At 45.6% G+C, this 26819-nt stretch overlaps 1 protein-coding gene across 1 annotated transcript in view; it reads right to left on the reverse strand.

Annotated features, from left to right (window-relative positions):
* The window catches only part of grin2ba (glutamate receptor, ionotropic, N-methyl D-aspartate 2B, genome duplicate a), a 93437-nt gene that overhangs the window by 62620 nt on the left and 3998 nt on the right, over positions 1–26819 (reverse strand). Inside the window, exons 2-3 of the mRNA XM_057014410.1 lie at positions 24528–24635; positions 6886–7506 (exon numbers count right to left, since the gene is read on the reverse strand). Coding sequence (XP_056870390.1) covers positions 6886–7506; positions 24528–24554 — 648 coding nt within the window. The 5' untranslated portion in view covers positions 24555–24635. The remainder of the gene's footprint in view (positions 1–6885; positions 7507–24527; positions 24636–26819) is intronic.

Raw genomic sequence — 26819 nt, forward strand, 5'->3', positions numbered from 1 at the left:
AAAAAAGAGCACTTAACTTGGGCATTACGCAATACAAAAATGATGAATTCGGAGCAATCCTAAAACAGACAACCCACGAGGATGGGGGGGGTCTGCTTGTCCTGCTGTGTGTAGCTGAACTAACAGGGTGTCTGGGGTGTTGACGGCGGTCCACAGGGCTGTTTTCAGACCTGACATGTGTCTCCGGGAGGAAATCATGTGTGTTAAACCACGTGTGTGTGTGTCTCTGTCCGTCTTTCTGCTGCCATGTGAGACCTGGATAAGAGCGGCAGAGTTTATATAAGCATCTGCAGGTATACACACATCCGTATTAGGGCAGCTCGCTCCCACAGCTCCACGACCGTGTGGCAGCTGTGCAGATTGCGTGGCCTTAAAAACTGTTGGCTTACTGGTGGAGATCTGACCTGACTGCTTATACTGCTTTATTTATGGAGGTGATATTAATGTGGGTATGTTTATAAAGGATTCTTTAATGATGTGGGATAAAGTACATTGATGCTTTGGTTAGAAATTTTAAAACGCGCCGCTAAAAATAGTTAAAGAAAAAAAACTCTAAAGTGTTTTGGACCACTTTCTTCGGAACCCTGGAGGGGCAAGAAAATGATGCACATTTTGATAACATGGATTATTAATGGAAATTAATGACTGCACATAAATATTCAAGCATTATTGTAATGCAACCTCTCTAATTATGCGTTCCTGAGCTGATAATAGTTGATTAATGAGGGAGACATAGCAGAGTCTTCTAATCAAGCCCTGTAAAGGAAGTTTCACTTCTCATTTTGAGTGAATTAAACACACACACAAAAAAAAATCACCATTCTGATGGTACTAACGCAGGGATGAAAATGGCGTATGTATAATCCTCCACAGGTAGAGCTCTCTAAACATGCTTAACTCACCCCTCAGCATAAGTCTTCTCGCTCTCATTAAAGCAGAAAACTGTTATACAATATTCTAACATTGGAGCCAAAACTTCTGCTGCACTCATCTCCAATAACAAGAAATCATTCTTTTTTGTTTTGGCAATTTTGTCAGATAAATCCACCCAGTTGGTTCTTTTTAAATAAAGATATTTGTAATAATGACGATGACTGTGATGCAGAAGTTAATGAGCTTGGCTTGTTACGAGTGCTTTAAAGTGATCACAAGTATCAAATGTTTACAGAGCTGACATCTAATGACATCTAATCATGTATCAGACTAAAATGTAGCACCAACATCGTGTTAATAGGACACTTTGATGAAGGGGACTGAGATGTCGAGTCCATATGGCAGAAGCTGTGTTTCTCCTCTGTCACCAGGAGCTCAAGGGAGCTCTGTAACTGGGCAAGAGTTAAAAATGGTTGGGGTTGCTCATTAAGGAGGTGATGCTAATTACACGACAGCTTTTACTTATACTCTGTAATCCGGAATAGAAAATCCGACTATTTCAACATGCGATTAGATAGAGGTCCATTTGCTCGTCACTTCCTCCAGGCAATGCGAGGCTAATAGAAATCCTGTGCTAAGGTTATAGCAAAAAAGGGAGGAAAAATGGAGGAGCGGGTGTCTCGGTGGAGGTCATGTTAGGAGACCAGTTAGGGCTGTAGCGCTTGTGTCCTGAGAGACGAGAGTTACAGGAGGGTTGACAGACGAGGCCATGCAGCGCACCACGGAAGAGGCAGAACAGAGGAGGGAGGATTACACACATCACCCCGACCAAAGAGGCGTCTGAGTATAAGAGAGGGAAATAAGTGGCGCTCAGACGTGGACATCTGGTGCGACTCTGCACGTCTGCCTCGTATCACAGGAGGAAAACAACAGAGAAACGAGAGAGACCCCGGTCAAATCCCAACCATCGACTCCTGTTCCAGATGACTCCGTCTGCCTGCCCTGAGCACACGCCTGCTCGTGTTATTCCCATGTATGGGGGCAAAGAAAGTCGATGACAAACAGAGGAAGAATGGATGAAGACGAACGTGCGGGGGCAAAGAAAGTGCTGCTGTTCGGGGAGGGTGAAGTGGAAAGAAAAGTTATGGGGTGGATTTAAAAATGGCCACATTTTTAAATGTCCAGAGTAAATTGAGACCAACAGGGATGGAAAATAGGACACATAAATTTAGGACTCTGAAAATGTTTCGCTGCCCTCCTTGTTCTCTATCGTTCATTAGTTCTGCGGAAAAGAAAAAAGGGGAACACACACACTTTACTGCTGGTTGTCACATTTTCCAAACCAGGACAATGAAATGGGTGAAGAGTCCGGGAATGGGACATTTGGACCGTACCAGGAAACCTTGTGGATGCATCAAAGCGTGGTTTGTACCGATGTGACGGTGTTCCTTTGATGTTCCTGAAACCACGCTGACAGTTACCAACGTTTCCACACTTTACACGAACCAATAATTCATGTGAATCTTCTTGCGCATTACTCCTCTAAGTACTAAAAATACTGTATGAAAGCCTAAATAATACATCAACACATTTATTTTGCATAACTTGTATAACTTGTGGAATTAAAGTTGCCTGTATCACTATATAGGGCACAAAATGACATAAAAGGGTCATTTTTTATATATGTACACTTAAGTCAGCGATAGCTGAGAGCATTTGAGCTCAGCTTATGCCGTTTTCCATGATCTAAGGTTTCCCAACCATTTAGTGAGAGATTTATCTAATCGATTTGCCACCAGTAAGACCAATATTTGTCTCTCAAGTAGACAAATAACGGTCCATTGATCAGATGCACCACAGGTTTTGGTACCAAGGTGTTTGAATTAAAACCAGTTTTGATGTTTGAGCATTTATGTCGTTCTTTAACTGCTCCAGGAAAAATGGGAAAGACACCGAGGGAGACGCTTGTGCGTCATAAACTGGCAGCAAAGCCTTGGTACCAACTCAGGAAATAGCAGATAATTACACCACAAAGAAGAAAAGGAACATAACCAGGATGAAACAACGGACCGGGCGGCGATCAAAAGGGGCTTACTGTACCACAACACTACAAAAACCGTGAATGAACTGAACAATCCGGGAAAAGAGATGCGAACCAGACTGTAGCAGCAGGGAAAAAAAGAGAAGCAGAAACAAAGAAAACGCAGTGAGCCATCCGGCAGAGGAACACTCACTGTAAACTCTCTCATCATTTACAAATAGTTCTAATCGTGGCCATGTTTTAGCAGTGGTAGCAGCCACATTTCATTTTCAGAGTACAGGACCTCCCTGATTGCTGCACCAAAGGGTGCTGCTGAACACTCACAAGGAACATTCATCAGAAACTGTCATTCCACATAAATGTAGGCGAAACATAAATACTGAGGGCAAATGAGAATGATGCTAATTACTCCTTTGAACCCCCCACGCTGTGATTCCATGGTCATACTTGCAATTATCCCTGGACACCGTTCGGCACCAGTGTCGTTCTGGCATCGGGCCTCGTGCACACGGTCCGACGGTCATGCACAGGATGTCTCCTGACGCCTGGCTTGGACACCCACCAGCTGACGACCACAGTGGAAAGGCCTGATTCTTTTTGTGAGCCACAATTAATTGATCGCACTGTTCTGTTTTGCTCTTGGAGCAGCCTGGAACCAATTCTTTGTGCGTGTGTGTTGCCTGACCACCATTGTTTGTATTTATATTATGAGCTGATTGGTGCTGATCCTGCCTATGTAATATTTATGCATTCATTTCTCTTGAAACAGGCATATTCCCATACATATGAGAACATGTGGGCGTGCCTGTGCTGTTAGCTGTCTGCATAGGTTTTAATGAGCAGGAATCGTCCTCATATTATACTGTCTATCCTATATTTCCCTCAGGTCGTGAGGGTTGCTTGATGTAGCTTAATTACTATCTATCTTGCATTCACGTCCTGTGTATGAGTGGATGTTATCAGTCTCCTCATGTTGAGCACTAGCAGCGTCTTCTTGTAGATTAGCTTGTTGTTCGAATTATGTGGAGGCCCTGGGGTGATCAGCCACAGATTTGTACAGCTATTTGTACCACCACAAAGCCACACCTTACAGGAGAATGGGGTCACCATGTCTTGATTATATGAGTATTATCCAAAGCTTTAGATCACGCTGATCAAACAACAAACACTAGACATGGACAACAAGCAGGCTGGCACCGGGAAGAACGATACTGCTGTCAAAGAAACCTGGCAACTGTGGCCATGTTGGCTCGGGAGCAACACGTGCAAACACTCCCACGTCAGCAGATGTTCAAGGGCACCAGCGTTTTCCGTTCGTCCTCTTTCTCTCTGCATCATTTTCAGGCAGCGAGGGAAGAAGCAGCCTCTGTCCTTCCACATCATTGACCGCGAACACATCGTGTGAGCTTGTATTTAATCTTGTATAGTTCAAAAACAAACACATAAATGGTAGATATTCTTTTTTCCCCCTCTCAACTGATAAAATATTACCCAATTTTATCCGCAAACTGAAGTGAATTTGTGGTTTAATTTAAGCTGTGTGACTTAATACATAAAGTTAGACTTGGGAAAACCTCATAACTGCTGTTCTCAATCATTCTGGACCTTTCAAGTTAAATCAGGTCCTGGGTTTTTGGTGCATATAACCAGCTGGAATCTTAGTATGCACATGATCCACGTCGGGCTCTCTTGGGTGTTACTCACTGTCCACTCAATCATTACTGATCTAATTCACTGAAGTAGATGTATCTAGCCTTTGGCTCCATCCCTGCCTTTGTCTTCCTCCACTACATTTCTTCTTTGGACAAGTAATCTGACTTCATCTCTCCATCTCTTCATCTATTAAACTCTCATACCTCTGGATTTACACGTCCATGCTTCCGCGCCCCAGCATAATTGTGGACTTTGCTCACTACGCTCTACCCATCTTTGTGTTCCATTAGGGCAAACATCAAGTAGCAGATTCATTATTTTTTAAATGATTGGACTCTTCATACCACACCACAGTGGTCCAGTCCAAAAGGTACATTTTATGGAATTTTCTTGTACCATCCCACCAAAGTCTTCTATTCAGCCCACACTAAAAGTCAAAACGCTGCATGCTCCACCTCGCTTGTCGCTTCCTGTTATCACCCTCTCTGATGCGTAATATAAAGACTGGGATTGTCTCACCAGCTGTAATAGCAGATTAGCGTTCAGGTTAAAGGTGTATCTGTGCTTATGAGGGCTGATGAATCATACTGCACACCTATTTTCCATCCTTTCTATGTTCATTTCTGTGAGACATTAACTTCTTATAAAACAAAATGCAGCCCAGTTTTTTTTTTACACTCTATCATCACTTTTATTACGTTCACATTTTTACCATCTCAGAGTCGCTCTTCATCTCCCATTTGCTTTTTCCCCCTCCCAACCTCTCCTCTTACATTTCCCCAGTGTGGTGACCATCAAGAATCCCGTCTGGGCTTCCGTCGCTCAAAACTAAATTCTCACCCTCACCATCTGATCTACTCTACCCCCATCACTCACCCTCACAGACCATTAAGTTGATACAAATCCGTTCGGAGACAGACCCCTAAAAAGTCCCATCCTCACTCTCCTGGGTGCTGTGGCAGCCAGAAGGAAGCTCTCGTGAGAGGAGAAGTCTGCGTTGCGGCTGGCAAGAAATCCATTTAAACATCCACTAAAAATACTCATCTTTCCCGCTGCTTAGTGTGCTGAGGGCAACGATGCTTAATGAATGACATGCCATTAGATAGGACATAGATTTAGATTTATATGGGTTTAGCATAGGGGCTAATGGGTTTGGGGGTGAAGGACATGCGCATGGGCATTTTGATTTCAGGCCCTGCGCTGCTCAGCAGTTTTTGCGTGTCTGCTTCGAGGAGTATAATTTAAAATGGGACTGGATGGTTCCCTGCCATTTCACCCCTGAATGCTCTAATGAGGCGGAACAGAGAAAAGAGATTCTTTGGTGGCCACTGGCATTGCTACATCACTGCCGCTCATGTCTCTGCTGGTGCAAAGACCAGCTGACACCAGGGGGTCAGCAGACAAAGAGAAGGATGAGAAAAGGCAGCGACGCTAAAAGAGGAAACTATTCCCAACACTATCCCTGTTTACTTTTTTTAACGGTATTACACATGATGCCTTTTTTAGAAATATACTAGCAAAACATTTAAAAGTGTTAACACAGCTGGATTCATGGACAAACTATGAAATTAATAAGCTGATTTTGTGGACCAATGTCCAAGCACAGATCCCAGGCAGACACAGATAAACCAGCAGCAGATTGCTGTATCCCGTTGAGCAAGCCCTCATAAATCTGCAGAGATCCAGCTCTCTGGTTTGTTGCAAACTCCAGTTGATCCTGTCACTGGCAACGGCATTGCTTTCATGGTGTCTCTCAGATAGGACTTTCAGGCAATTCACACTGGTATTGTGTCTCTGTGTCCATCTGCTTCTCTCTCTTCTTCCCTGTCTGTCTGCGGACCAGAGGTCAAGGGACTTGACAAATGAAAATGAAGCTAATGAGGCAGCAGACAGTTTCAAACCACACCTCTAATAAATACTGCTAGAGATCTATAATCAGAACTAACCAGCTCAAATAGTGATTTTGGGCGTAAATAAAGGTGGCTGACATATATCCTTCACTGCCATCCTAGTCCTACCCTAAACAAAACACTAATTATTGTTACTGGAACCTACCACCAGAGGGAAAAACAGACTTTTGAGGACACTCCCATCACGTTCAGCTCCAAATATAATCTATTTTACATCAATGCAATCAAAAACAAAAGCCAAGACTAAGAAACGAAACAAAATCCAGCATAAATTTGACTTCAAGCCTCTTAAACCAATCATTTTAATACACCTGGGCAAGTAGTGACACATGGTGATCAGCTCTTTACTCTTGAAGTGCTGAGCTGTAACTTTGCAGCCAGTTTTTGTTCAACCAGTTAGTATCATACCTTAGCAGCCATGATCATGGAGGAGCCCCCACGAACTCCGAGGATGGGGATGTGAGTCTGGGCTGAAATGAAGTCGAGGATTTGAGCAATGGCCTCCTGGTCGGTGTCATCCCCAAACACCACGCCCTGCAGCCAATGCTCCGTCATAAGGTCACAGATGCTCTTGATGATGCTTTTAGGGTCCGTCTCATTCATGGTCAGCACCTCCACATTCGGGGCCATGTGGAGGAAGTCCTCCTTCTCCCGGGCCCCGGCGAGCGCCACTTCACTGGAGTTGCCCACAAGGACGACAGCGATGCTGAGGCCACGCAGCAAGTTTGGCAGGGCCATGTGATGGGGAGGGGGCTGTGGGATGGGGATGTAGTGGCTGCCTCCTCCTCCTCCGCCCCCACCCTTCTCTCTCCTGGAGTGGCAGACTGGGGGCAGGTGTAGAAGGCATAGCAGCAGGAGGAGGACAGAGAGGCAGAGGGAGGCGTTGGAGCGTCGATGCAGAGGCAGATTGGGTGGGTGCAGGTGTCGGGCCCTTCGCTCTTGTTCTTTGGTGGCCGAGAGGATAGAGGAGGCCCCCGGCTGGGACATGAGACCGCAGACAGACATGATGGAGGGGTGGGAGAGTAATACCTGAAGAGACAGCAGATAAGGAGATTTAGATAGAGCCAAAACAGGAAATGAGAGGCCAAGATAAAGAACGGTGATGAGAGGAAGCAACGGAAGACAAGTGGAGGTTTGGGATCTGCAGAGGAGATAGAGGTTAACACAGCACTACCCAACACTGATTGAACCAAATGAATAGCCGAGAGGCTACAAGCATGGTATGAATCAGTGCATGTCAGTCCTGCAAAATGAGCCACTGCGGAGCAAGACTAAAGGAGAAAGGAGAAATCTGGTGGAAAACAAGGATTTAAAGACTCAGAGGACTAAGAGGTTGCACTCAACACGTATAAATACTGCACGACCACACACGCATGTGCGCTCCGATGGTGGTGTATATTGTAGTTTACATATGACCTAGCGTGGATTAATAATGAACGTGCCGTGTTCCGATGGAACATTATGCAATATATAATGGGGGGTTTAAACTCTCCCTCTGGATGAGATGTTGGTATGCTGGCAACCGAGGACATCGCGGGATTCGGGAAGGGGGGGGCTCTATCCCAGATCCTGACTGACTGACAAACTGGCTGGAGCGAGATGAGTGACGCGCTGCGCTGAGACACCGACAGACTGACGCGGAAATTGATTACGTGATTGACAGCAGTGGCGCTTAGAGCGACTGGCCAGACTTTGATATGATACCCTACCCCGGCCCCAGCCCCCCCACAACCCCGACTGCCCTGGTTTAGCACGTTTCCTCTGCCCCTCCACCTCGCGGGCACTTTCTACTTGACCGTATCTCTCACTGCAACTCCCTGTGAACTGTGCTTATTTTTAGAGCTTTCTGTTGATGGGGCTGCAGAGAGGAAGGGCCAAAATATGAGGAGGGGAAATGAGCAAGTGCCAGAATGAGAAAAATTAACAAGGGCTTTCATTTCTCTTTTGAGAAAAATCTCTGAATTTAGTGTCAAACGTGTCATTTTTCTCAGTTTCAGGCATTTTACAGAAGGACCTGATGTTTTTAACTCGTGTTAATTGTAATTTTGCAGGATTAAATGACACAATATGCATCTGAATAATCTTAATCTAAAAAAAAACATGTGAAATGCAATACACAAAAATACTACACAATTGGAAACATCACAATTGGCTGTATGTTTAGATGTGAGTGTGTGGGAGGGCATGTGTTCTGTCAAGTCTCTCAGCATATAGAAGGTGTAGGTGTACGGTCGGTGGGAATAGATGTTCTCTACCGTTCCTGTGGGCAGAGAGACCCATAACAGTGGGGGTGTACTTGCCCGTGAAAGTTACTGTGAGCGGTGCATTGTGTGTATATCTCACACATGACTCTTTAACAGGGCTGATGGGACTGAGAGAGATAAACAAAAACAATACAACAATAGCACGCATTGTAAAGCTGACAGCTAATAAGACAGGAAGTGACAGAGCAGAAGACAAAAAAGGCAGGAGATGGAGGGAAGGATAAAGGGATGTATGCGGAGATGACAGAACAACTTCTTTAGGGAAAACTAATTACTGGAGCCTCGTCAGCTCTAATTACAGGTCCCCGTGTTAATCGTCGATTGCGCGCCACACTGCAGGAAAGGATGGAGAGGTGGGAGGAGGGAGGGATGGGGAGAGGAGGCATAATAGGATGGGAGACGGGAGGAGGAGAAGGTGGAAGGAGAAGGAAAAAGGGCCATTTAGGCGCGCGATCTGCAGTTAGAGCGTTCAGGGAGATTTTCTGCACAAAATGAAACGAGGAACTGGAGCAACGGATCGATATTCAGGAAAAGCTACTGCAAAAGATCCGGCGTAAGAAGAGCATTCTTACATTCCAAGCTGGGTCAAATGTGTGTGCAGCACATTTACAAACAACAAAAGTTGGACCCGAAGTGCTTTTACAGCCGGGAGAGACACAGAAATAGAAAAGAGTAGGATACAAGTGCAATGCATGGAGATCAAATCAAAGGGAAAAGACTGCAGGTATGGAGGACTTGTCATCATATTAAATCTGATCTCATGTAACATCCGTGATGTTCAGAGTGTCGTGGAAGCAAATGGAAGGAGGGCACAGTCGCCTTTACCTTCCTGACATGAGTGAGGTGATGAGAAGAGTTGGCCAGATGACCTAAGTGACTGAGGTTAAATCAGACTTTCAAAATGCTCAGTAGAATATTGAGTAAAAACATTGCAGACTAAAAACGCCGTGCTCAAGCTGACAACACTGATTTACTATTAATGAAAGAATTTAAAATATTTCAGCAATTTAAAAATATGGACAGGGGGCAGATCAATTAATTCCCATCATATATTTTCTGAAAGAAGAATATTTTCTGAACGAGTTGAAAGGTGCAACACTCGCCACATACAAACTCACATCAGAACTGACATCGTTTCTAAAAAAAATATGTAGACATTGTAGCTGCTTTTGAATCACAAAGGCCTGTGATCCCAAAGAGGACCTTATTGGTAAGCAACAAAAGTAAAGCGGCGCAGGGAGAAAGAAAGAAGCTGCAGAAGGAGACAGAGTGGAAACAGAGAGACAACGATGCCCTCTTTGAATGTGGACTTCTCTGGCAGCACTCTGTTTCCATGGCAACAATTAAAATAGGCCTATGTGCGCTTATATAGAGACACGGTTGACGGACAGAGAGATACACACTTGCTCTCTGCAACAGACAGTCTCATTGAAATGCAGCCTCCCATATTATGGTTTATTTTCCATCCCGACGTCTCCCCTGCACAGATCAACTTAGAGGCCTGTGACCTGATCGCACGCATAAACACTCACGCACACCCACGCACACCCACGCAAACGTACACACCCCTCCAGGATATAAATTATGTTAGCGAGCGCACTGCCTAACACCGATGCTCATTCGGAGGGGTGAGACCTCATAAGATGTCGCATCGGGTCAACGGCAACAAACACAAAAGGCGTGTGTTCAACACAAGATGACGCGGGTGAGGCGACGACACTAAGTGACCTCATTTCTCCATCGGCCAAGCCTCACATCTCACCCACCATTTGCTCCATTAGGCACACCAGCGCGCACGGAGCAGTTACACACGAGTGGATGTCCCTGAGGTCTAAACTCCGGACCACAGGCTAAGGCGCACCCACCCACGATCAGATAACAGGAGGCATGTGACACCTCTGACAGCGTTGATGGGCACTTCCCCCCTACGCCGAGCCTTATAATAAAATAATGACAAAAGCAACATATAATTACACCTGTTTCCGTTTTTTCCAGACACTGATCTGACGTTAAAAATAAACCAATCAATCAATCCAACTCGGGGACTTGGAGCACGGACTAATGGAACAGTGGGATGGAAAATCCCTTTTTTTGTGGTTTCTTGTCGTGCTTTTATCCTCTGGTGTCTCGTCCTAAATTATACTTTCTCTCTTTGAGTTAAACTATGTTTTGTGAGGAAACTTGACCTGCATGTAATCCACCTGAGCTCATTCTGTCGCTGTCTTCTACCATTGTGTCCGCACATCGTTCCCAGTGGTCGTGGCACTCCTGAAACATGCCGCAACTTTTAAGCTCCATGACATGACATCACCGTTCTGAAGCAGAGTCCACGGAAGAAGCTCAATGTGGAATTAGCAAACCGACTATGGAGGAGACTGATGTTTGCAGGCTGGCGTTTCCATCCCATCTCTCATTATAAGACGTTGATGTCACTGTTGGTTAGTGGCTGACATTTCAGGAGACGCACCACAGTGAATCACCTAATTGAGAAAGTCAGAAGATTGATTGAAATGGCATTTGCTGCAGCCTTGTTGTTAAAATGTTGCATGCCAAAACAGCCTCTCCCCAAAGCTGGATCACACCTCGGGTGTTGGCGTGAGAAGCCGATGAGAAACTTTTTTCTTTTAAATTCTGCGGCCATATTTCACATCCGGTTTGTAAGGCATGCAACATGTTTTCAGGTCATATGTTAACTGGTGTTACTGGACCCAAGCCACAACGGCACATCCCCTAGCAAAACAAAGCCAGGAGCCAAATGGGTCCAAACGGACAATAAACTATTTAACGCTCGTTAATATCCATTATCCACACAGCTTTAGCGCAAAGCTGACATCCCATTTGTTCACTTCCTCCTTCCAGGAGATCACAGTGGATCTGCACGTGTCGGCAGCACACAGCTCATAGATGGCAGGTCAGTCGCTGAAGCTCTGCGATGAGAAAAAGGAACGAAAAAAGCAAGTTTGCATGAATGCGCTGAAGAGGCCCAACCCCAACACACGGGTGAACGTCAGGACAGGTGTTACCGCTGAGCGCGCACGTGCCTGATGGATTTAGCCTGAAAGCTTGTCAAAACACTCTCCCTAATGGGGGACTAACATTTATGTTAGTTTGTTCAAATGAAGACTGGCAGAAAAAGAGCTTAACTTAGTGCTGCCGTGTCCTCTCTTTGAAATCGATTGGATGGCGGGCAGCAGATGACACTATTAAAAACATCTCCCCGCCTGTGGCAGCCTTCTGAGAAGTCGAGCCGCGGCTGCCCCGGGGTAAGTGACCAAGCCACGGCGCTGAAAGCCCGCGTTGCATGCTGATGAGCTCGAAACTGAAACCCCAGCCAAACCTGTAATACGTACGAGGAGAAGGGCGAGCCTAATGTGTGTACTCATTATAAACTGCTCTGATAAATATTCATGGGGCCGGTCCGAGCGGCCCGCTGTGGAGGTGGGAGCGAGCCGTGATGAGGTGCGTGCCTTCTGGTCCTGGAGCAGCCACTCGGCAGCCCCCTCACAGATGCAGACCAGCCAGGTCCCACGCGTGTTCCATGCAGGACAAATCCGCAGGCATAATGGTGTCTATTTCCAGAAGAAAGAGGGACGCTGAAGCACCCGGTGCCCTCTTCCTTCCTCTTCCCTCTCTCCCTCAGTCTTTCATTTCAACTATATTTATCTGTTCCTCTTTCATCATTGGAACAATTCCTCTCAATTCGCTCGCCACTTATCCTTCTTTTGTGCTTGCACTCCGTCACTGGCCTCTTCTCATTATGCGCTCAGTGTCAGGATTGTCGATGGTGTTATTTACGTGAAGGATCACCGTGACTAATAAGCTTTTTTAGATGAGACATTTAGGTGGACGGCAGACAATAGACAATGGTCTCTCTATATCATCATGGTTTTTTTTAAAAGTGTAAAAATAAAAAGTGAAATGTGTTCTAATAAAACAATGTTCTGCGTTATCAAGACTAAATATACGCACATGCTTGGATTGGATGACTTTTGATACTCTTGCTAATTTTGGGGAAATAAAGCCCAACAAATTTTACTGCAATAATATTACAAAAGCATTAAATAACAGCGTAATATTTTTTTTTGTAAAGTGGAAGAAGACAAAATAGAAGTAATTAAGTACTACAATAGTAGATAAGAGTTGTATTTAAGCCCTGTGCCTCCAATCACTGATGAACATGCTAAATCCAGTGCTCTGTAGCGGTTTGGTTCCTTATTTGATAAAGGAAAGGACTCAGAAGCTAATGGCAGCTGGGGGCGCTTTCCACCATCCCGTACACAATTCAGGGTGCTTGTTTTTAGTTGTGAGAAGCTCAGGCGACACCTGGCACGGACCCAGAAGGAGAGCCGACAGGTGATGAAAGGGAGCGTTACCTGGACAACCTCTCTGACCACGCTACAGTCAGACACGGGGGTGCAGATGATTGCACGCGCGGCCTGCGTGACGTGTGGGAGGGAAAGCAGCAGACCATCTGAACTGCTCGCTGGCGCCTCCAGTCCCAGCTTGTATGACGGGTTATTTGTCTTCTCTTCTTTCCCCCATTTTTATATCTTTAAATTGCCCCTTGTCAATATAAAAAGTTGCTAGGACGAAGCAGAAAGATCCCTCGCCTATAAAGACCCACAAAAACAGTGAACGTTGCCACTGCTTGATTTTAAGTTATGGATAATTACACATGATGTATGCTATATAAGGCATAATTATGGCAGGGGGAAAGTTGGCGGGGAGTACAGTCACTTGCTGCAAATGAGGTCTATGATTACGCCTCTGCGCCATTCCCCTCTTCATTTATGAGGATCTGTGTGGCATTTCTGCCTGATGCATCGTCTCTGTCGTTCTCTCATAATAAATCAAAAGGGCGGTAAAAAAAAAAGGATTTTGCTGATTTCAGGAAATGCCGGTGCTCCACCAGTTGAGAGCCGGTCTGTATTGGCACTGATGCACATCCTAGTGATCATTTCAGTCACTGGATCGTGGTGCATCTTCAGATCGAGCTCATCTGTTGGAGCTGCCATTTTTTTGTTCGTCAAAAAGCAAAAAGAAATATGCCGTTCATTAAGCCACGTCCTTTCCAACAAAGCTCATCCTTTTTTTATATAAATTCCCATGATTCAGCAAAATGACATGAAATTCAACAGGAATTTAAATGTGATTTAAGATGACAAGATGAATCAGACATACGCTCGCTAGCAGAGACCCTGAGTTTTAACAGACAAATCATATAGTTTGTCCAGACGATGAATTGATATTTGAGGAACCACTCGTATGAAAAAAATGAGGGTTGTAGAATCCCAACTGGCATCTAGTCAGGGAACACGTCCAAAGAGCGGCATGACGGTGATGGAAATGCTGAACTGAAAGGACTGTTCTGAATAGTGCAGCTGTTCTACAGCAAAACTGTTCAATCCTTCTGCTTTTTCACAGACTTCTGAGCTGAATGGCAACAACATTACAAGGAAATCACAACATTACAACTGTTGTGGAGACGGTCTGGTGCGACTCTGCTGAAATTTATGAGACAAATCGGAGCAGCTGCGTGCAGCCAGGACATGTGTGTGTGGGTGTGTGTGCGCGCGCACATTACACATCTTTTACTAGCTCTGACAACCTCAAAGGTCTGTTTGGGTGTTCAGACTTGTTTAGGGTTAGGGGTTAAGTTGTTATGTAAGGTAAGGGTAAGGGGCTGGGGAATGTATGACATGTATGAAAGCCCTCACAAAGATAGAAGTACAGTATATGTGTGTGTGTGTGTGTGTGTGTGTGAGCGAGCGAGCGAGAGAGAGAGAGTTTTGCAGAATGTGGTTGAAGGAGCGTGTTATCAGTCAGTACTTTACAATTGCACAATGACTCAAATTAAAAAAGGAAAAACAAGGCTGAGAAGGTTTTATTTTTCAAAACATAATTAGAAAAACATCGTACTCAGCTAATTTGTTAGCTGACTCTAGTGAGAGGTTTTTGTTATGAAAGGATCGATGCGGGCTATATTGCAGGGCCTGGCTCCAGTTGGGCTCCATAAGGTGTACGGAGAAGAGGACGGGGCTAATTCAACACGGTGCAAAGCGCTTTTCATTGTTCGCTGAGAGGCGGCAGCTGCTGAAGGAGTTAAAGCGCCTGCGGCTGTGTGGGGATGTGAAGAAAGTCCCACAAAGATAATGTACAATCACGTCCGCGCGCTTCAATCAAGCCAGAGGTCAGCGGAGAGGAAGCGCTCTCCATTTTCTGGGTGCGCGCCCGCGTGTCTCCGTCCGTCCGTCCGTCCGTCCGTCGTCCATCGCTGGCTTTTGCATAGCGGCTCCCGCGGACAAAACGACACGTTAACACTTCAGGTTGACAAATGTGTTTTGACAACACTTGGAGAGATAAGCACTGGGTCTGCAGGATCTCTCCCAGGGACACGTTTCTATTTACACCTCCTCCGCCTCGCAGAGGAGACGCTTAATCTTCTCCATGATTTGTGACTTCCGTTCCCAAATCTCCCTCCCCGCTCCCTTCTTTTTCGGCTGCCATCCTGATTTTCCTTTCTTTTGTTTTGCGTTTTAATGTTCCCGCTGGCTGATCTGAGCCGTCAGCGTCCTCCTCTGTCCTCGTCTGACTTGAGTTGGACACTCGGTCCCACTGTGACACACCTGTACATGGGTGAGGGCACCAGACTGTGACTGCAGCAGACACCTACAGATTTGTTTTGGTGACAGTCATATTGCTCTATGGACACTGAGAAAGAAAAGAGAATGTAGGGTTGTGATTTGATTCTGATGAGAGTACACAACATTAAGATACCGCTGTGGCAGAAATGTTGAACATAAAAGGCGGGAAATTTGTCATTGATCATTATTTATCAGAAGATTAAACTGGCAATGGCCTCACAAGAGCAATTAATATGAAATTTGTGGCTTTGTTTTGGACCAATATGCGACTCAAGAAAAGAAACATTGCTTCAAGGGTCGCATTTGAGTCTCGAGGAACCAGCTGGAAGATTTGGAAGCTGACTCAGTTTGGCTTGAAATGATGAAATGCTGATGAAAATCTATAAATGTCCACATATCCTGCTGTCTATTCTCAATCCGCAAAACAATTACACAGTTTTTCATGTCTGTCTGTGTCACGAACAGTGAGATTCTCATATCCCTGTTAATAAAAGGTGGCGAGGAGCTGTGCGGCCATTGTTTGACAAAAGGTAAGGATGGGGACAGGAAGCACATGCAAGGTGCATTGAGTAACCTCGTGCAAATAACCGCGCGGTAATCACTTCAAATGTGTTTTATTGAGAGCTTTTCATAGATTAGAGCCACAATAATCTGTCCTCCATCTCATGTTATTTTTGGCACCCGGATTCTGCCGCGTTGGATTAGCAGGTGTGCAAGTGTTTGTTTGGGGCTGAGTGTGTGTCTCCGCATTTACGAGGCATGTGCACGTCTCCATTGTGAGGATCTGAAGTTGATATTGTGCTGGGTCTGTTTCTTAAAGAGCGGGGCTATTCGCTAGGAATCAAAAGGAAACCAGCATTTCGTGAGCACATTAGATACATCCAAACCCTGAAATATGATTAAGCAGCAACATGGCCTAATCCCACAGAGTACGGGGACTAGCATGTCTGTCAGAACAATACACACTGACGCTGCTAAAGGAAACCTTGTATACCGGATGGAGAAAAGTTTAAAAAGAATACAGACAATAACAATTATTTTACCCTCCACGGAATTCAGAGTAGATAAAAGAAATAACTGGAGGTTCTACTGCGCAAAACCAAACCTATCAGCAAAGCAATGGAGGTAAAAGTCACCCCCCCCCGATTCTCTTACAGCCTCCTCTGCCTCCCACCACATCTGCAAACACACTGTAGGACGGCCGTCTCCCCTTAAGGGAAATATTGACTGATGACTTCCATTTTCAGCTATCAATTCTGTTGCTAATTTTACACATTTCAATTAATACCAGGTATCCGTGCGCGGGACCTGCCATGATTAGAAGGCGCCCAAGGATGGATTCAGCCATCTGAGGCAGGAGTGCTGCCATTTTCTCTGGGTTTTCAGCAGGGACCCTGAAGGTATTTACAGAGCTCTATAAGCCCCTTAACCCTAAGAGCATCTACAACTGCCCACAGAAAGGGGCATAAGGGCTGCCGTCTCCTCAGACCAGAACCAATGCACATTTGTGAGATGGACTGTGATGGTTGCAGCGCGTGCAGAGGAGGACGGCTGTCGCTCCGCTGCTCACGCCTACTGCAGATAATCCACGTTAATGATGTCAGCTCTCATTTTTCCATTGCATCTGTTGCTAAAGACACATACTCTGCATTTCAATGCCAACATGATGCGTAAACTGCACCTGCTTGTCTCCGTTTTGGAAGAGGACAAAACCCTGACTGCCACCGACTCTTCAAACACTTCCGCCGCGCCCGGCTGCAAACAGATCGCTCATAAATATTCATGCGGCTGAATCCATCCAAATGGCGGCGCTGACTATCGGCAGCACGTGTAAACGAGGATCTGACTCGAACGCGGGTCAGGAGGCCTCCGGAGCCCCCTCTGCTCCCGTCACCATGACTACCTAGACGACTCCATTTGCAGCATCAGTCAGTGGAGGGAATCGCTTCAGTACCTTCAATTAGCGACCCATTATCATTCATGAGTTTGTTTTCGCAGCGCTCTAAGATTGCATCCCAGTTACTCTTCCCTCCCTGCTCCCGCTAATAGGAGACGCAGCACCACTATAAGCTCTTACACCCAGCTACATTTGGCAATTTCGGCTTATGTACTGCCAATCTGGTGAAGCTTTTACGATGTAACCTTTTTTGGGTGTCCATGTATTACATTCTTTGGAACGCTTCCATATGCTGCATGCATATATTCACACTTTCACTGTTGATGCTACCGTTTGGTCCCGCAGATCCGACATCCACCGTCTCCCACCCAGGTCTTCATTCGTCTCACAAAAGCAGCACCCTATTTTCTTTTTCAGCTCAGATTCGTTGAACGCTCAGCCACACATCTCCTTTCCTTCCCGTCAATAGGGTGCGTGCGGTAAACAGGCCGCGCTGGTCGTGGGGCTTCGGCGAGCGCCGCTGTCCTCTGGGCTGTTTCCTGTGATATAATGGTGTTGACCCCAGTGGCGCCAGAGTCTCCATACTGAGTTATTAAATTTATGCAACTGCTAAGCTTCACGGCTATTTCGCAATGATGGCAGCCTTCAGTGGCTGTAGCAAGGCCCGCAGTGGACATGTCTCAAAGTTCTCTTAGAAAACAATGCAGCAAGCAACGAGAAAGGGAGAGAAAGCGAGAGAGTGAGAAGGCCGTGTATATTTTATTCAGTGGCAGCAGAGCACAATTCATAATCAGGGAGGACTGACTCACAGTTTTAATTAAAAAGTTGCCTTATAGCGCCAGGAGTAGCATCTTGATTGAAGACTCCAGCAAAGGCTTCAAGCGCCCCGGAGAGAGAAAGACTCCGCTGGGACAGAGGAGGAGCGAAAGGCTCATGACGAGAACAAGGGTCTGAGATTTCCGTGTGACCAGACATGCTAGCAAAAGTGTCAAAACAAACATCAAGGAAAGGCTAAGGGAGCCGACGGAGGAGGGATTACGCTGCTGAAAAACCTAATTTAGCCATATTTAGATATTTTTAATCAAGTCTGGGTTTGGAACAGGCCGCTATGGTGGAAAAGCCTCACTGCGCTTTAGGATTTAACCTTTTGTTTTCACGTGCTTTACGTCAGGAAAATCATTGAAAACTTTTGGGGTATGGTTGTTGTGCTTTTATTGTATGCAAGCAATGCTTATGCCGGAAATAGCATTGCAAGCTACAGTAGTGCTCAACTTTTACAACTTTTCTGATGGAATTGAAGTGTATTTTGTTGTTTCTTAAATCTGTGGACATATTTACTGAACAAATACATGGTGGGTAGCTTGAAATGTGACTAAATGTTGTCAAAAAGGATACAATTTTTTTACTAACTGCTAACATGAACATGTTAGTCCAGTGGCAGCAAAAGTAAGGCAGAGTTGGGGTACAGATGTTGGCCCTGGAATAAAAAGCCTTTTGGAAAATGGCCAGCGCCGCAAATTTAACCATGGCTGATGGAATTTGCTTTGGTCTGACAGTAATGTGGAGTTTATGTCAACCCTTCCGTTTAAATCACCGCCATAGCAGCGACTCTCGATACAGAGAGCTTTTAATTAAAAAAAACAACGCATGAGAGGGGAGAGATAAACGCCGAGGGAGCATGGCGGAAAATAGAGGGAGTGAGAAAGTATGAGATGAGAATGATGACGCAGAAAGAGAACAAAGGAAACAGACACGGGAGAGAGAGAGTGAGAGATTTCAGCAGATAAGAACAAAGCCCCAGCTCCTCCCCTGTTGAAGTGAACATAGAAGCACCGTCCATTCGGAGGATTTCGCTGAAATTTTCTGACACATTCGTGCATGTGCGTGTTTTTAGCCGCTCAGCTGTCCAGCTCGGTCACTCTAAATGATTGTATAGAACATGTGTGTGTTAATGCACACTTTGTTGCCTGATGCTGAGATACACAAGCAGAAAGAGCGCTGCATCTATTTAAATCATGCACGCACACGTGCTTTGGTATTTCTCATATTTGGATCCACACCTGCGGACGTTGTTTATGGAAGAAAAGGCTACATTTATGAAAAGAGAAATTGATTACGCCCCTATTTTTAAATACACTTGTGCTATTAGCCAGCGTGCACAGTATCAATAATACAACCAACATCTGATCGTGTTCTCAGATGTGGTGATGAAGATCATTAATTACATGCCAACAGTTTTAATTAGCTCTTTGTATCTATGTGATTTTTCTGGATACACCATGCATCCCAAACACCTACCTACATATCTGTTTACTCCCCAGCAGGGTTGAACCTAACATTCATTGATTTCCTTTTTTTGTTACATAAAAACACAGGTAAACAACATCTTTTACACTTTAAATGACCTAGCTTGGTACTCTGCAGCCACCAGCTAAATCTGCATTTAAAATCCCTGTACTCTGTGTGTGTTGGCACCTCAGCTAGTTCTTGATCCCTACACACAGCATAGGGGGGAAAAAACAAAAAACAACAGAACCTTGGTTTAGCTTTTACCTTCAGATGTATCTGGAAGGGTGATCTACTATAAACTGAGATTGCAAAGGGCGATTTAAAACTACTCAGTCCAGGCCCATTTATTCTTCGTGCTTCCACCATTACATTGGTGGCCATTTCCAGTTGACCTACAACGACGTTCAGCTCCTCCAACTGTGCTGCCATGTAGAGTTAACTCCATCATTCACTACGTTCAGCCAGGCCAACATGTTTACAGGCACTTTAAAGTGCAGTTTTAGTCAGATTACTGCAGTAATTTCTTTATATAGTGTCACGTATACAACTTACTTACAAGTAATAGCACACTGTTATGTAAACTATATAATATAAAGAAGCCATATTAGTCAATTAAATAGAAGATTATTGCTAAATATAAATCATGTTATTGGGCTGCTGTTGCCCAACACTGGGATAGTTCTCATTATTAGCCTAGCGCTACCAAATCGGAAATTACACCTTAATCATTTCCACAGTTCTACTGACAATTAAAACTAACACACTCTCTCTCTCTTACAATCATCTCTCTCTGACTTTTCCTCATTGTCACATCAGCCACCAAAACCATGCCTCCAGCTCATTGTAGAATAATTGGCAAGCTGTTGCTATGTGATACCAGCTGTATCTGAAACAAGGCTGCACTGGTCCCCTTGTTATGCTGTTGGTGCTGCTGCTGAAAAATGAGATCCAAATATAATCGGCAGTTTTCAAAGTGAGAAAAACCAAGACAAATATAGTTTTGCAGCTAGTTGGGTGATTTTTGTCTCATCTGACAGAAATAAACAGCATTTGTTATTGGGATACACGACCAGAGGTGATGTCACTGGTTCTGCTACCGAACATCAGTTTTCATCTAAATCCCAGCAGTTATGCCTTTACTTTCCTTCTTTTCGGGCTTCTCATTTGTGTCACGACTGAAAATCTCCGTAATTATTGTGATGCAAAAGCCAGTTTGAGCTCCTTCGATTTCAATACTTGTTCAAGTCTGATGCCCGAGCGATCGATGCAAGACGGCAAACTGGAACAATCAAGCTGAATACTTGGAGGATAAACGGCTCCAGGAGAGCTGTACCCACTGAGTTTAATGAGTCAGACTTTGACAAACCTATTATATTTGTGTCGCTCACAATAGCGCACGTCGTGGTCCCCTCGCTCGCGCTTTTGTCTGTCAGCTTGCTGTAAAAAACAGCCTCTTCTATTCCTATACGCGCTAGATTGGAACAGCCTATTCTCTAACCTTGTTGCCTTGAATTCCGGGTTTTGTCCGGGCCATCGAAGGCTTTAGGTCGTCAGCTACACTTGTAGTTCTGCTGAACTCACTGGCTGCAAAAGGCTGCGGGGGGGCGGGGTCTCCGAGACCGGCCGGACGCCGCTTTGCCTCAAGCGAGGTGAGCGTTCGCTGTGACATTTGGGCGGCAGTGGGGTCAGGATATGCCGCTTCTGTCCAGATCAGATGTGAGCGTGACCAGCGAGGCCGCCAGGTCGCTGCCCGTGCACGACCATTTTGTCTCTGCAGCATGACAAACGGCTTTTTAAAGATAGAGCTTTTTGTGCATGTGGGGTCTCTGCAGTGACGGTTTCCCGTGCACTTCCGTAGCAGGAGCGGCAGCTATTCCATTTCCCCGGTATGGACTGATTTATTGTCCGGCGGCGCTTTCATAATAGCAAAGAAAAATTAAACTTAGTGTAGAAGAAGAAAAAGAAGTTTGGAGGCCATCATTTAGTTTGCTGCTTCTGCTGAACAACAAGGCATTCATCAAGCCCCTAAGTACGATATTAATCATCTGCTGCGACACAGGTGTAATTATTTCAAATTAAAGATGGATTTGAGGACCTGCCTTTAAATCAGTGATGACAACACCAAGTCACTGCGAGCGCTAGAGTTATGGGGTCTAAACTCAATCTGGGCCGCAAAATAGCACAATATCGCAACAAATCCCGTTTCACATTCACCTCCAGTCGCCATTTCTGTCAAGTGTGTTGGCCTGTACAGCGACACACACACACACACACGCACCAGTTTCCACTCCAAAATCTCTCTGTGAGGATGTGAAAAGAACACGTCAACTGAAACCCGAAAACAGACTCATAGCGCCAACAGTTCTCACTCGATCTTTCAGCTCTTTGTGTGTTTCTCTATTTATATGTGTAGAAACTGGGTCAACATCTATCACGGTATGGACGTTACGCTGCGGGTGAGGCATCGTGCTCCGTACCCGAGGGTTCGATCGGGTATAGGAACAGCAGAAACGGGTAAATGTAAACTTTGGAATGCAACTTCAGTTTCCATAGCGACAGGGTGACATCCATTTCCACAGGTGGACTGTTGAATGTCAGTGAGTTCATTATATACAGGAAATGCTGCTAATTACAACAATTACTTGACTCACTGCTCCTACACAGGAACATTGGGCTAATAAAAGGGCAAAGAGTTTAAAAAGTCTCACATGTTAGTGGCTCGAGCCAGGAGTTCTCCATGTTTCATGTTGAATTAAGAATAAAGGAATAAAGATCTTTTCACCTTAATTCCTCTCCATCAGTATGTTATTTGCTTCAGCGTGGAAGCTGTGCAACAACTGGAGCGTAAACAGCAGAACCCCCCCATCAGCAGCATCCCTGGACGTGCCAGGAAAGAACAGATGCCACCAAAGCAAATGTTCAAAGTGCGGCGCTCGGCTAATGATCAGATCCGCGTGGTGTTCCAGGTGACTTCTGTGACTGCCCAGCTCCCGCGGACGATTATGTGGCTCCTGCATCTCTCTGTTGCGTTCTCTCGTTTCCTGTCAAGACCGTTCTTTACACGCTCATTTCAGATTAGCGACTGCTATCGTTCAAGAGTAACACTGGATCCCACTGACAAAAGGTCAAAAAGGAGAGGAGAAAAGGTCAAAAATGAACCAAAACGGAGGAACACAAACGTGCCATTGTGGGATCGGGGAGCTGGCACGTTCCCGCTGAACAGGATGGAGCGATTGAATTCTAGAGATGCGTCTACACAGGCCGCCTCCATATGCATGCGGTGACAAAAAAAGAATAGACAGGGCAACTGAATCCTTCGCCTTGCTCGGAAAACACGCAGCTGCGCTCCTAACGTCAATTCCACATTCCCCAGAAACAGCTTCCTCTCTTCCCTTTCTCTCCTCCTCTCTTCCCTCTCGTCCTTTTCTTATCAAAAGCTTCCGAACTTCCCGACTGGTGAATTTGCTCTAATTTAGAAAGCTGCGGGAGAAAAAACAGCAAGGAGATTCTTTTAGCACTCATTTCCATTCCTATTAAAGAAAAAGTTATTTGACCAAAAAAAAGAGAGACGCGTTTAAGGGTGTACTGACATATTCAGAAGAAAAGGAGAAAAGTAAATCGCTGTAGGTGGAAAGCCGATAAACTCACGAGACCTCCATTTATCTCTCTGCTTCAATCTCATGCTCCATTGCATAAATCTGCCGTTAATCACAGCGTGTGAGCAGCGGCGGGAGCGAGGTGATCCTTAAATATTTCATACTACGTTTCCTGCCCCACAGATACTAACTTTAGTGCAGATGTGTGTCGGATGATGGCATAAATAACAGTCTGCTCTTAATTGGTTTTGACCGAAACATGAGAGCAAAGAGCACTTGATTAACAGCGCTGAAGTGTGCTGACATTTAGGTTAGCTGTGCGAGTGTCGGAGACGGTGCTTTTAAAGAATCATCGGTCCAATCTGTCTTCGCTTTTACCGTTATTCTAGACGGAGGCTTCGGTCTCGATAGGTTATGAAAAGGTTAAGAACAAGAAGCTGTTATCTTTGGTGAGAAGAAAAGGCGGAGCTGTTAATTCATCAATGTGGCGGTATCTTATGACGCAAGCCGGAGGAATCTGCGGCGTCAGCGTTGGCAGCAGCCAGCGGCGGGCGGAAGGGCCGAGCTTTTTATTACGGCGCTGCAGCGTCGCTCTGCAGCTGGCTGAAGGAGAGGGACAGAAGGAAGGTGCGTGTGTGCGCGTGTGTGTGTGTGTGTGACAGCAGCGTTGGCGGCGCTCGCGCGGCGTTCCGACCGTCCCTCGCCCCGGCGACGACCACAGCCTCCCATCAAAGGAAGAAGCAAGAAGTAATGTGGTTCCTCGGCACAGAGGTTCCGTCGTTGAACGTGGTGGCTCATTAATAGTGAGTGGGACGAGATGAAAGGAGTGAAGAGGGAGGTAGATGAGGAGGAAGAGAAATCCATTTGATGAGGGGAGGATCAAAGTCGAAGGTGTGTTGATATTAGGAACGCGGCCGCCATCAGGTGATGGGCAGAAGAAAAATAACCGTGGTTGTAGTCTGTTTGATAAATTAGGGTCCATTTATTCCCTCCAGAGCCTGCTCTGCTTTCTCTGATCACGCACGCGGGCCGATGAGCAGGTGACGAGCCGGCACAAACACACACTCCTGCCACCAAAAAAATCGCATCCACCACATCCTTTAATTGCCTGATCGATGCCTGCAGAGCCATGCAAATGATGGCCATGCAGTCAATAAGTGCTGGGTCAGGCTGAACGGACACCAATTAAACAGGCCGCTGCACTAAAAAGCCGGGATTAAACCATTTGTCTCTGCGCCCTGCACCCTGAACCATTAACCTGACCCCGGAGCAAATCTGACAGGAGACGCACGGCCAGGAAAAGTGGCTGGAGCTGCCAGGCTTCAGAGGAGCGGCGCGCTCACAGAAGATGATGTCTTACCTTGTGTTTTTCCAGCCAAAGTGTCATCCCGGCGTCTCAGAAGTAGCATGATGGTGCGGCCTGGGACTCCTCTCTTCCTCTCATAGCCTCAGACTGAGGAAGGCTCAACTGCGTGCAGGGAAAAAAGGGAGAATCTGTTTAGCGGTTGGATGCGGGATTCAAAAATACCTGAATGATGACATCCGATCGAGTTTGGAATGTGGCTACAACAGGGAAGATGGAGGAAGACAAAATCACATGGGAAAGATGCTGTCAAGGCCAAACGCTTCTTAAACCCGAGCCAGGTCAAAACCAGCATCAACGGCACCCCCCTTCTGTCTTCCCAACACCTTTGATGTGCTATTGTGACACCCAGGGTCACACACAGTTCACAGTTGGAAAGGCGCTAATAAAGCAATGACCTTTGACCTGCGCCCAGCTCACCTGCATGCAGCCTACATATTACTAAACCAAATTCAATCCAAGGGACATTTTTCTCGGAATAAAAGAATTCTTCCCAGCCCGTAATTTGTTTAAATGCATCTGAAAACTGCCGTTACCGAGGGCGATAAAACTCGAAGATTTGAAGAGAACCCAGGCCGACCTGATAAATAATACATTTCCTCCAAATGTGCTGTAGTACTAAATTGTCTCTGCCTTCATTCTGTAAAAACCCCTCCAAGTACAGTATGTAGCAAATCAGAATAATAAATAGCTTCCATTAATCCAGATTATGCATAACTCATCTATCATGAACACTACCAGGGAGTATTTTGGGCCCTTCACCAGTAAAAATGCTGGTGCTGTGCTGTTAACATACCACATATTAAAGCTGCAAGTGGGATAACTTTAGGTGCTTACGTTACACTAAATATGAACAAGCACGCAAATGATATGAAATTACACTAGTATTAAGCAGCCATTTGTGATTTCCCACCATGGAAAAAAGAGTTTTGCTGAAAGGAATTTAGTTCATCCGAATTGTTAGTTCAAAATTTTGTTGCGTTTATTTAGAATTCAACCCAAACAACCCAAAACTCACACAACCATATTACAAATTAATCAGTACTTTTAATTTGCATGAGAAACGCTAATCCAGCTAAAATACGTAAAATAGCTTCATGAAAGACTGTCAATTGCAAAAAGGTAGCTAAATGAATGGATTAATGTAATTAAATAGAATTGTGCTGGCATTCAGAGGACTGAAGTGATTATATACGAGTGCAGAACAGTGAGGGGAGTATGGACCGTTCTTTAGGTGAATGAATAATTAACTGAAATATGTCAATGAATAATAAAGCAGCCTCTGCAGGGTAACAGATTGCACTTTCCATATTTAATAGAATGATGGGCCACACGCACAAAACCCAAAACAACGCAGCACACACTCGACGGTCAACGCCGAGACAGAGGAACGTTGGGCCGATGAGAACACGAGGGGGCTCACGCCGCTCGTTTGGAAGGGCCTGGCTGCTTCGGATCGTCTTGGCTTACATTAATCCCACAAAGGGCTCTGGATGTTGCCTTTCTTGCGTACGCGCCCGTCCCTTCCCGTGGCCACTGTCTGTGTCGATACAAGTCCTCTTAATCAGCTCAAATGAATTATTGAGCAGCCTTTTTATATCAGATCATGACCCATATTCCGCTCGCTTGAAGTGAGTGAGCTGCCAATAAAATTAAGACGGACTTTTTAAGCCGTCCCACATAAGCATCCGGCTCCACCTCCGAAGGCCCCTCACACCGATTGGCTCCTCCACAGAGCGGCTGGGGGAGGAGAAGGTGTGTACCTGGAGGGACGATGCAGGTGTGTGCAGGTATCTAAGGGAAGGTTACCCGTGGTTGTACGGAGAAAGAGGTGATGCCCAGCGCCAGACGCACGGATACGCGTCGCACAGCACACGAGAGAGCAAAAAACAGAGCGAATCAGTGGGAAGAGGAGATGGGATTATGAATCTCTTCAGCCCCTGCTGTCTCCTCTCCTGGCCTGTTTATCAATGACGCCTGCACACACGGTGCCTGCGAAATCTCTTAAGCTCTGTTTGCAGACTCCGGGCAGACTTCGTTTCCACATAAGCCCCTGCCGTCAAACGCTTCTTTTAAAACTCTTGGAATTGACAGGGGGTGGGAGGGGGCCTCGAACGGTGAACGTCGAACCGCTGAAATTTACCGTTCAATAAAATAGGGCGTCGATATTTTCCCAAACATTCGTCACGTGGAAGGTGGGGTTTGTCAGTTCTTAGAGAGAGATGGCGTTACGCATTAGCCCGGCTGTCACTTTCAGGTGGGGGCATTAATCCTTGGCAATAAAGACGA

This window comes from Takifugu flavidus, chromosome 18 (genome assembly GCF_003711565.1).
Source record: "Takifugu flavidus isolate HTHZ2018 chromosome 18, ASM371156v2, whole genome shotgun sequence".
In the NCBI taxonomy this organism is placed as follows: domain Eukaryota; kingdom Metazoa; phylum Chordata; class Actinopteri; order Tetraodontiformes; family Tetraodontidae; genus Takifugu; species Takifugu flavidus.